General features: G+C 37.2%; 1 protein-coding gene across 3 annotated transcripts in view; it reads right to left on the bottom strand.

Moving 5' to 3' along the window:
• The window catches only part of iqsec1b (IQ motif and Sec7 domain ArfGEF 1b), a 246,199-nt gene that overhangs the window by 153,168 nt on the left and 80,743 nt on the right, over nt 1-12,288 (bottom strand). For 2 of the 3 annotated variants that reach the window (XM_067431453.1, XM_067431459.1), the window contains exon 3: nt 4,008-4,115. The exons of the other annotated variant lie outside the window; for it this stretch is intronic. In XM_067431453.1, coding sequence (XP_067287554.1) covers nt 4,008-4,115 — 108 coding nt within the window. The remainder of the gene's footprint in view (nt 1-4,007; nt 4,116-12,288) is intronic. 3 annotated transcript variants of the gene reach the window in all.

The raw sequence follows: 12,288 nt of genomic DNA on the forward strand, positions 1-12,288 counted from the left end.
CAAAAACAAACACACATATAAAGCAACGTATATTCTTTATCTAGAAAATGTTGCAAACGGAGGGTCAAAAAAAAGTCTATATCATTGCATTGTGTTCAGTTGATATTCATACATACATAAACAACAACGGAAAACTTGCAAGTTACATTGCACTGTGGAATACAGCATCCTGTTCTGTGCTCTGTTGTGTACTAGTAAATTCATTAAATAAAGCAGACATATTCTTGCACACCGAAATGTTGAATAATACAGAGAATACACATACTGCATAAACAGAATGTACTGCATTATTTAAAGTAGCAGAGTACGTATTAAGACAATTTGCCACTCCAAACAATGAAAGGACGAACACCTGGCAGCTGCTGTTTTCGATATTATGTATGCTTAGTGTACAATCACCTGAAAGCATTTTTTCTGCCAACAACTACCATATCGATCTCATGGTCTCAGAGCGGATTCCTTGATTACTAATATAAGGCTATTGCAATTAAGAACCCGCTTGCTGAAGTTCAGAGGCTGTAATTTGCATGCTAATATGTAGCAGAGGCTAGAATCTTCTTTTACTGTGTCTAAAAATCAACATTGGCCTTTAAATGTAATTGCATTCTTGATACAGAATGTTTATTACCTTGTTAGCTAGTAATGAAGTATCGAAGGGCAGCAAACAATACTATTTGAAGTTAGCTTTTAAAGAACAGCTAGTATGATAGTCTTAACGTGTGTATCTGGAATTGCACTTGGGTCTCAGATCAATAGCCATTTCCTTATTGCTTCATCAGTTCCCGGAGCCATGTCAATTTTCAACCTAGGTTCACTGGAAAAACATGCATCTATAATTACATTTTTGCTAAACTCAAAAAAAAAAAAAAAAAAAAAAAAAACACCTTACCTATACATATACATAAACTAGAGTTTTCAGTTGAAATGAACACTTTTATTTAACTTTTATTACTTTTCACTTAAATTATGATTACAGAGACAGATTCTTCATTAATAAACAGTGTTGCCACAGTTACTTTGAAAAAGTAATCTGATTACTGATTGCTCCTTTAAAAAGTAACTTAGTTACTTTACAGATTACTTGATTTTAAATATAACCAAGATTACAAGTTACTTTATTAGTTCCATTCAGCAGTTGCCGACAACACCCCGCTGCCTCAACATAGAAATGACAACCGTTTTTGCCAACACTCACTTTATTGGAAGTGCCTTTTTAACAGTAACGTCAGCAATGTATCTCCTGACATTTTAGGTTGAAATTAAAAAATATTTCCTGAAAAAATACTCTCCCCAAGATGCAAGAACAAAGCAAAAATATTTATTTTTATTTTTTACCAAGGAAAATGACTAAAATAGTAACTCACAGTAACTTGGATAAATTACTTTAATCAGATTACTGGTTTGGAAATAGTAACGCGTTAGATTACTCGTTACTGGAAAAAAGTAGTCAGATTAGAGTAACGCGTTACTGGCATTACTGTTAATGACGACTTATTTTTTGCACTGTTCCCTGTAAAATACAATTTTTCCCCCCCTTTAAAACACATTTTGCATCACATAACCAACTCCATTTGTATGGCTTTTCTCAATAGCGCACCAGATACAGCACTACACTTGTCCGGTGAAAAAGAGTCATGATTGAAGAAACCAATTCATTGGCATGGCTGCTTCAACAAATACGTTTTTGTCTTACATTTGCTTGTGTGAAAACTATCGGTTTGGTTTAGGTTTTAGTGTAGGTATAGTAAATTATTTTCAAACATAATAGAGCATTATAGTGCCACTCACTGCCACCGAACACTGAATACGAACAAAAAACAAGATTTATTTTGGATAAATCTGAACAAGCATTAATGCCATTCACTGGACATTTCACTTTGAATGCAGCCCAATATCATTTAGCAAAAAATATTGCCACAAGTACATTTTTTCCAATGAGCCCGAAATGTACATTTTGGTGGTGCCTTTCCGTTTTTCGTGGGGATGTCGCTTTCATATATCCCAAAAATAGCTGATGTGTATCCATCACTATAGTCTTAAAATTTTCTTCACATTTAAAGCCCTGAGTTTATGCTTTATAAAGCTCACTTTAATGTTCTTTCTTTTATCATTGCCTTCGCTGCATGGCTCAAGCCAAGTCTGATCTCATGAAACCAGGATTGAGAGATCTCCGAATGCTCCACCCAACTGTTTGAGCCCAAGATCCCACGGGATGACCGATGTTATTTGTAGTTGCTCTCTAAGCCTGACATGTTATCACGATCCGTGGTCAACGGCTTATAATGTACAGGGACGTCTCGAGCCCTCGCCCTAATCACTAATGTTTATCAGAACCTGTCATCTCCAAAGCTAATTAAAAATCATCAAACAAGGCTAAACAACACAGCTAATTAACAGGACACAGAATAGCAATCCTCCATGGACGCTATGCTAGCATGAATTTTCATACAAACTAGCTGAGGCTTATAATCGAGAGATTTCTCTGGATGTGCTATTGGCTATGCTGGTGTGCTAGCACAAAACAAAGACTGAAAATCTTTTCTAGCATGTGACATTTTGGGTTATTGGTAGGATTTAAAATGAATAAACATTATATATCTTCTGACTGGCTGTAAGTTTGTGCGGCACAGAAAATAATATAATGCTGGAAACACTGTGACTAACTGAGACATGTTATCTAATCATTTATACACTGTTTAAAACACTAAGAATTAAAAAAATACCTTTTAAAATTTTACTCTTAAAGGAAAAAAAAAAAAATGAGAGTAGCTGTAGACAGAATCCAAAATTAAAATTTCACAAATAGCAAGTGTACAACTATTAATAATGCATACCATAAATAAAATTACATTTAGCCTTTTTTATTATTAATTTATTTACACATTTATTATAAATAAATAAAAATGTAATGACTACAAATAAATGTTTACATTTATAATTATATTTTAAATGTGTGTACAGCTCTGGAAAAAACTCAATTGGTGTCTTAATTTTTTCCAGAGCTTATATACAGATATATATATATATATATATATATATATATATATATATATATATATATATATATATATATATATATATATATATATATATATATATATATATATATATATATATATACATATATATATATACACATATATATATACACATATATATATATATATATATATATATATATATATATATATATATATATATATATATATATATATATATATATATATATATATATACAGTGTGTGTGTGTGTGTGTGTGTGTGTGTGTATGTGTGTGTGTGTGTGTGTGTGTGTGTGTGTGTGGTACAATTATTTACATATATCACACTGAGATTGGGTTCAAGAGATGAGATTTTTACATGGTATTTTTAAGAAATCCTAAAAGATGAAATACATGACTAGAAAAATGTAATCTTGTAATTAATGTATTTACAGTTTTACTTTCTGAGTATGAATTTGTTCTTTTATGAATTTTGAAATCTCTCTGGATTAAAACATTCTTGGAAATGTTTCAGACAATGCAAATACCCAGGTCAACAAAATATATAACATTGTTCTAGTGGTTTTTGGATATTTTAATCTGAAAGTCGTACATATTGTGTCTTTAAGCCCGTCCATCCAAACAGGCACAGTCTAACCCTACACCAAACAACATGTCCCACAATCAGCGACAGGGAATCCTACTGCTCCACAGCGGGAGGAATCTATGTGTTTCTTCATTTTCCATTTGAGTGCACCATCAGACACAGGAGGTCCGCTTCCACAGAAGCCACAAAGAAGGAGCATTACAGCACTGCTGTGGCCCAGTCATGGCAGACACATCTATTAAGTGAACATGTATTTGTATTTTTGAGCAATCAGCCGTACAGCACTATGATGGGGGCATGACAATTTGTATAACCTGACACCATGCCACAAATATGTAAAGAGAATAAGACAGTTAGTCCATGCAGCAGCTCTGAGATATTAGCATCTTAAGAAAGCGAATATTAAACCCTTCCATTTACCCAAACGATGCAGACTTCCATTTGCGACAGGGGTAACTTCTTCGACACAGCGGCACAATAAAGTTGCCAGGGTTATCTGTGACATCAAGGGGCAAAGAAGCGTGCCGTCTTCAAAAGGAAAAGAAAGAGAGAGACATGTTCAGCTTACAAGAGGTTCTTGATGTTCGGTCATGCTTCAAACAGATCACAGTCAACAGGGAACAAATCACAGGCAAGCCGTGGTACAGTCTGAAATGTACTAAAAAATGAAATGCACTGAATTGGAATGATGGAAACACGCTGTGTGTACATGCACAATCAAACCAATTATGATTAAAGAGATTCATCCACATCATTGTCCTCATTTACTCGCTCGCATGTCATTCCAAAACAATGCGACTTTCTTTCTTTCGTATAACAAGAGAATTTTTAAAAAACATACTGTACTCTTTTCTATGAAACTTATCATAAAGTAAGTCTATAAGACTTGTGGTCAAAAAGTTGTACAATAGTGGCTTTCACACCGGGTAGTTTTAGGAACTTAGTTATAGGAGCCAACCACCAAGGAGGCTCCCTGAGAACTAAGGGTGCTTTCACACTTGGTTCGATTGCCTGGACCGAACCTGAGTTCGATTGCTCCCCCTTCCCCCTGCCCCCGCTGGACTGTGTTCATATTGTATTATTTGGTTCCGAACCGGGGTTCGTTTGCGTCATTAATGCAGCAGCTGTTTACCCTGAAGGCAGCGAAATGCAGAGCGTTGCTCCCGTCACTTTTATATTTTTGTTTTTGAATCGGTGGTTTTGTTAACAAAGCTTCAGTACGTAATGGCACTAGCGTCTATCTGCCGCGAATGCACTGCAAATGCTCTAAAAAGAACGCTGAAGACGAGCAGAGATGAGATCTACAGCTCTCTGCTTGCAGTATGTCAGTGACGCTCGTCAGGTAAATGAGTGAAAACACACACTAAACACACATTATTGTCAAATCGTACATCATTAATAGCGGTTTACTTCCGATTTAGTACGATTGCGTCCACATCAGCAGCATACTTTGCCAGAGTTCACATGAACCGAACCCCAGACCACCTTTTTAACTTGGGTATGGTCCGCACCCGAGTTTGGAAGGCCACGTTCACATCATCCAAACCATCCGCTTTTTTAAAGGGATACTCCACCGCTTTTTCATATTAAACTATGCTATTCCCTTAACTAAGACGAGTTGATACATACCTTTCTCGTTTCTCGTTCTGACGCACGGTGACGATCTGATAGCATTTAGCTTAGCCCACTAACCCCAGTTAATTCACTATGGTACCAAAAAGAGATCAAGTTAAAAGCGACCAAACACACCTCCCCGTTTTCCCCTATTTAAAAAAAGTTAAACGAATAGCTGAACCACCAAATATGGTGACACAAAATAAAACGTGGCGCTTTTCTAAGCGTGTTAAAAAGGATAACTATATTGTATGGCGGAATAGAACTTTTGAGAGTACTTTCAACTCGCAGTAAAAAGTCATGCCTGAAAAATCCTCTCCCTCTATTGACGGAAATGAGAGGGTGAGGGAGGGATTTTGAAAGAGGATTTTTTTCAGGTACTTAATGAATGAACTGGGCTTAGTGGGCGAAGCTAAGTGCTATCAGAATGTCACCGCGCGTCAGAGCGATTAAGAGCACGCACTGAGACGAGAGAGGTATGTATCAACTCGTCTTAAGCCGGGTGCACACTGTGCGATTTTGGCCACGATTTGGCCATCTGAGACAAATTTAGCGAATCCTAAAAGATTCCTCTGATCCTAGGCTAAAATCTGACGTCTTTGGTCGTTAGTTTGACATGTTCTCCGGCAGCCGATTAATGAGCGCTGCGATCAAATTTGACCTCAGACGAAATTCTGGCAGTGTCAGAAGATTTGGCACACAATCCTGCAGTGTGACTTCTCCTACGACGCCAGTCAAATATCTCCGTTTTTCAAGACAAACTATGACCAAAACGAGAGCTAGAGATTTCTTTGTAGCCAGCTTTCAGTCCCGCGTGTAATGCAGCTCACTGTCACCGAACGCATCATTGATTGATGATATAAAACTCCGGACGAGTTTTCTTGTGCGCGTCCGTTTTAGCGCGCCTTCACTATCGTTCAGTCTGACATTAATGCCAACTGAGATCTTACAGTGTGACATGGCTTACATCGGCGATCATGTTCGTACAGTCTGACAAGGGACATTCGCAAAGGATTTTGAAAAATCGCACAGTGTGCAGGACCAATTAGTTAAGGGAATAACAGTTTAGTATGAAAAAACCGTGGAGTATCCCTTTAAAAAATAACAGGAGCTGGCGTTTCAGCATACATTTATATCACTGGTAGTTCCTATTGTGCTGGGTTAGTCCCTACTCTGAAGTAGGAGCTAAATTAGTTCCCCCAAAAGGGGATCCTAGATCCTAGAACTAAAATTGTTAGTCCCTGCAGTGTGAACACCAAAATCCATATACTTACGCCAATAGTTCTAGGATCTATGTAAAGGTTCATCTGCTGCAAAACCCCTAATAATATCAAAATTGACTCAACAATAAGACAAAAATAATGGATTATAAAATTATAAACCATAAATTCCATGTTTGCTGTGAACCAATGGTATACAATGTAAAATATTACTGACTGGCTCATAGTTTTGCACATTCTTATTGATTCTTTCAAGACTTTCACAAGTCCTTTGTATGTCATTTCAGCAAAAGCTCATCTGTGTTAGCCAGCTGGATAGCATTATATTGTGATGAATCAGCAAAATTTGAAGCAAAAATTTAAAATAGATACAGTAGGTGCAAGATCAATGAACATACTCATTTTCAGTGGAAACACAGCACCGTCTTGTCTTTAAACTCATTGACAGTAGTGCCGAGCCAGCAGGCCATCCTTACTGTCGAGCCCTGTAAGGTCCTAAATGGTTAAAAAACAACTGGCCACCTGTATTTATGTTCATTGCATCAGCTCTGCACGTAAAGCATCTTTATCAGCATTCTGTTAGCATATTCAGTGTGTGCATATCTGACATCTGAACATCAAAATAGGCTGACAATTTAAAAATCTCATGTGAACAGTTTTCTGGCATTGTCAGGGTATAACGATCTGAATTTTGATAGTTCATCATACATATAAACACACTCACTGAATTCAGTGTTTGTCCATCCTTCAGCGAGGCCATGAACGTTTTAAGGACTTTCAAATTTCAAATCTATTCTGATTGAATGGCAGGCGTTTGTAACTCGCTGAGGAAGTGTTAGAAGACTCTAGTATCTCATTACTTGCCTCCAGTCCATGTTGCATCTCAAATATTTCAAATCAAGGGCATAGGAACATTCAAATATACATAATCACAACTAGTAGCAGCTCCTGACCATAAACATAGGCAGATTCTGGGTCTTAGTGATAGCTTATGATAAAAATGTTTCTAATCGCTGAACACATACAGACACACTTTTGGCAGAGGTTGCGTTATTCAGCCTGAGGGTGGCTCTCTAATGTTAACTGACAGGGCTTTAGGAACAATGATATCTTGGATTAGTATTTATCGCTTCGATGTTCTTTTAGAATATTACAAGTGGAGGAATTCCAGTGAGGAAAAAAAAGTCATGTCTATTCTCAGAACAAACATAAAACAAACACAACAGAACTATATAAAGTCTATTCACATGTTGGCCATGTTAACTAAAGGATATTAATTTGATACGCTACTGCAATAACAGATGTGCCAACTAGTTACTGACCTGATGCAGACTAACACACACACAGCTGAAACTGGCTGATATCTTCAACCCAGGAGTGACTAGCAAGGTTTAAGTAAGGTAACGTGAAAGTAAACGGAGCAGTCTGAAATCTACCCCAATGGCTCTCAATTAGAGCGCACTGTATTTTTCACAAAAACTAAGTGGCGCTTAGTTGCCCCACTTACTGTACATTTTTTATGGTCTATGGTACGTTCACAGTCACACCGCCGCCGGCCAGAGCGAATTTTGATGCTTTGGCAGGTGGCGGTGAGACTGTGAATGCACCATAGACCGTGCCAACAACCTGCCAACAACGCTGTAGAAAGATTCGTGGACACGCTGCCGCTCTGATGTAGATCGAATGCTTAGTCTTTTTTGTGACTGTATTTAAAGGAGCTGCAAACACTGTAAAAAAAAAATGCAGGCCCCAATTGAACATTTTCTGACTGATCACATCTAAATTTTTCAGTTGGCCAAATTGAATTTCTATGAAATAAACTGCATCAATTCACAGACATTCAATTTGGCCAACTGAAAAATGTAGATGTGATCGGTCACTAGAAAATTTTCAATTGGAGACAATTGTTTTACAGTGAAGCAAACAAGCATGTTGATGGGCAGACTGCCCACAAGCAGGGTATAAATTAACCTCATTAAATCATTTAAATGTGAAAGTAAGACTGAATTACATTTCCGCTGAAAAACAATGCCAAAAAAGCCAAAAATGCCAAAGCGGAGCACTTCTACATTCCAATTGATTGCCGCCGAACCACGTCATCGCTCATTACCATAAAGTTGAGCTGATTTCAACTCTCCTGAACGCCCAAATTGTCCAAGACACACCACGCCTCTCTCGCCAGAGCTCGATGCCAGCTCCCATTGAAAATAAATGACTTCCAGCCACCTTGATGCTCTCGCCGCCGCCGGTGTGAACGCACTAGTATCGTAATGCATGCCTGCTCAGGCCATGTTTTACATTTTCATATATCCTGCTCCCTTTATAACTTAAAATACTCTAAAAAAAATCCTAAATACATTTGTTGTAGAATGCTGAACACACTTACGATTTATTATTGATTCAGTATATAGAGGTCTTTTGCCTCACTGCGGCTGATCACAACCGACTATTGGCTGAATCAGCTCTCATCTGGCTGAGAGAAAATAAGGGAGTTAGAGAATGCAAGATTAGTATAATAAAACAAAAAAGAAGGACGAATGTGCTTACATAATCAACTAGAGTGCTAAAACCATGACAACTTTTCATTACCCTGATTCAGCCATCCAAGAAAAAAATGTACCTTGAAAACTAAGGTAATCAAACAATTGGGGACAGTGAACTAGCCCATAAGAGGATAGGACATAAATAGTCTAAAATCATGGCATGCTTCCTTTCTTAAAAAGCATCCTGCGATTTGAACATTCAAAATCAGATCAACAATAAATAAAATCTATTGAGATTAAAAGCAAAATCCTTTGCTTATCCAACACGTTAGTCTTCTCAGGGCTAAATACATTCAGTCTTGTTCAAAATAATAGCAGTACAATGTGACTAACCAGAATAATCAAGGTTTTTAGTATATTTTTTATTGCTACGTGGCAAACAAGTTACCAGTAGGTTCAGTAGATTGTCAGAAAACAAACAAGACCCAGCATTCATGATATGCACGCTCTTAAGGCTGTGCAATTGGGCAATTAGTTGAAAGGGGTGTGTTCAAAAAAATAGCAGTGTCTACCTTTGACTGTACAAACTCAAAACTATTTTGTACAAACATTTTTTTTTTCTGGGATTTAGCAATCCTGTGAATCACTAAACTAATATTTAGTTGTATGACCACAGTTTTTTAAAACTGCTTGACATCTGTGTGGCATGGAGTCGACCAACTTGCGGCACCTCTCAGCTGTTTTTCTACTCCAGGATTCTTTAACAACATTCCACAATTCATTCACATTTCTTGGTTTTGCTTCAGAAACAGCATTTTTGATATCACCCCACAAGTTCTCAATTGGATTAAGGTCTGGAGATTGGGCTGGCCACTCCATAACATTAATTTTGTTGGTTTGGAACCAAGACTTTGCCCGTTTACTAGTGTGTTTTGGGTCATTGTCTTGTTGAAACAACCGTTTCAAGGGCATGTCCTCTTCAGCATAGGGCAACATGACCTCTTCAAGTATTTTAACATATGCAAACTGATCCATGATCCCTGGTATGCGATAAATAGGCCCAACACCATAGTAGGAGAAACATGCCCATATCATGATGCTTGCACCTCCATGCTTCACTGTCTTCACTGTGTACTGTGGCGTGAATTCAGAGTTTGGGGGTCGTCTCACAAACTGCCTGTGGCCCTTGGACCCAAAAAGAACAATTTTACTCTCATCAGTCCACAAAATGTTCCTCCATTTCTCTTTAGGCCAGTTGATGTGTTCTTTGGCAAATTGTAACCTCTTCTGCACATGCCTTTTTTTTAACAGAGGGACTTTGCGGGGGATTCTTGAAAATAGATTAGCTTCACACAGACGTCTTCTAACTGTCACAGTACTTACAGGTAACTCCAGACTGTCTTTGATCATCCTGGAGGTGATCATTGGCTGAGCCTTTGCCATTCTGGTTATTCTTCTATCCATTTTGATGGTTGTCTTCCGTTTTCTTCCACCTCTCTCTGGTTTTGCTCTCCATTTTAAGGCATTGGAGATCATTTTAGCTGAACAGCCTATCATTTTTTGCACCTCTTTATAGGTTTTCCCCTCTCTAATCAACTTTTTAATCAAAGTACGCTGTTCTTCTGAACAATGTCTTGAACGACCCATTTTCCTCAGCTTTCAAATGCATGTTCAACAAGTGTTGGCTTCATCCTTAAATAGGGGCTACCTGATTCACACCTGTTTCTTCACAAAATTGATGACCTCTGTGATTGAATGCCACACTGCTATTTTTTTGAACACACCCCTTTCAACTAATTCAACTAATTGCCCAATTGCACAGCCTTAAGAGCGTGCATATCATGAATGATGGGTCTCATTTGTTTTCTGAGAATCTACTGAACCTACTGGTAACTTGTTTGCCACGTAGCAATAAAAAAAATATAAGAAAAACCTTGATTATTCTGGTTAGTCACATTGTACTGCTATTATTTTGAACAAGACTGTATTCACTATATATTCATATTTATTCTGCTAGTGATAACATTAGGTAACTTTGTGCATATCTCAATAAATGTAACACTTTTTAATTGACCAAGTATTCATTACACTTGCATTGACATTGGTTTAGTTTTTATAAAACATTTTGTTGGTTATTTTAAATAGATTTAGTGTTTTAGTCGATGCATGAAACAATAAAAAAGCCAATTTGTTCAATGTTTCATTTAAATTATGCTTTATCTAAATGGGAAATTCATTATTTTAAACCATTTCAGAGCAAATATCGAATAATAGATACATAAACAAAGATATATAACAAGTATTATCAGATGGCTGCCAAATAGTGAGATATTTTTAGCTATATCACCCAGCTGTATTCAAGGAATGAAACAAGCAGTTTTTCAACAAAAAAAAACTAAGCCATTTTAAAACTCCATGATTAATTAAAAGGGAGCCGATTGCATCTCTTCCTGTAGTTTTATAATCCTCATATCGCTGCACAAGATAATCTAAAGCGCTGAGGACACAATCCTATGAAAAGCAGGTAGCATCCAACCAGAAAATAACATCTGCTCTTCTATGCTGTGTAGCCAGTCAGGTGACATTTGAGTAATATATGCAGAACATCTAGAAATCTTTATATCACGTCCCAATAGGACGGTGGTATCATAGATTACAGGAGAATCGCTCTGCCTAATGATTACTGGCCAAGGGTTAATTTCCATTTGCAATGAGTAATAATCTTCTCCAGACTATTAATGAAATATAATAGGTGTATGAGAGGCTTACTGTCAGTACAATTAGATGTCATGTTCACCACAACTGCCTCTGCGAGACCAGCGGTTTGAAAAAAGCAGTGCAGCGGTTAAACGGCGTCTGTGCTGTTCTGGACACCTGGTAAGATACAGTTAGTTCTACCAAACCAAACTTATTTTTCATAATTATCCAATACAGCTTTAATACCTTAAAAAAGGCAGATATTTTGAGATTTACATCATACCGCCCATGTCAATATAACATGAGATTAAAAGACCAGATGTTTGCTGGATAACTGAGCCAGGCTTGCTTTGAATGTCATGTTTTGCTTTTTTGTAATTACGAATCTTGGGTAGTCGAGCTTAAATGTGAGTATTAACATTCACAGGAGGCAACACATGCTCTTTAATCAGTTAAATGGAATGCATGCATTCAGCATTTTGCTTAAAATGGATTCTGTTGATTGAACAAAACTTCAATTGAATTTCAATCAGAGACACCAAGGTCCCTCATCCAGTTAATCAGCTATTTGGAATTGCTAAACTTATGACATTAAATTTATATTTACCCAAAATCTCACTCTAATTTGTCGCCATGGCAGCAAACCAATGAATAAAATGGATCGAAATCCTACCACGTTTTTATCGC

This window comes from Pseudorasbora parva, chromosome 22 (genome assembly GCF_024679245.1).
Source record: "Pseudorasbora parva isolate DD20220531a chromosome 22, ASM2467924v1, whole genome shotgun sequence".
Taxonomy (NCBI): domain Eukaryota; kingdom Metazoa; phylum Chordata; class Actinopteri; order Cypriniformes; family Gobionidae; genus Pseudorasbora; species Pseudorasbora parva.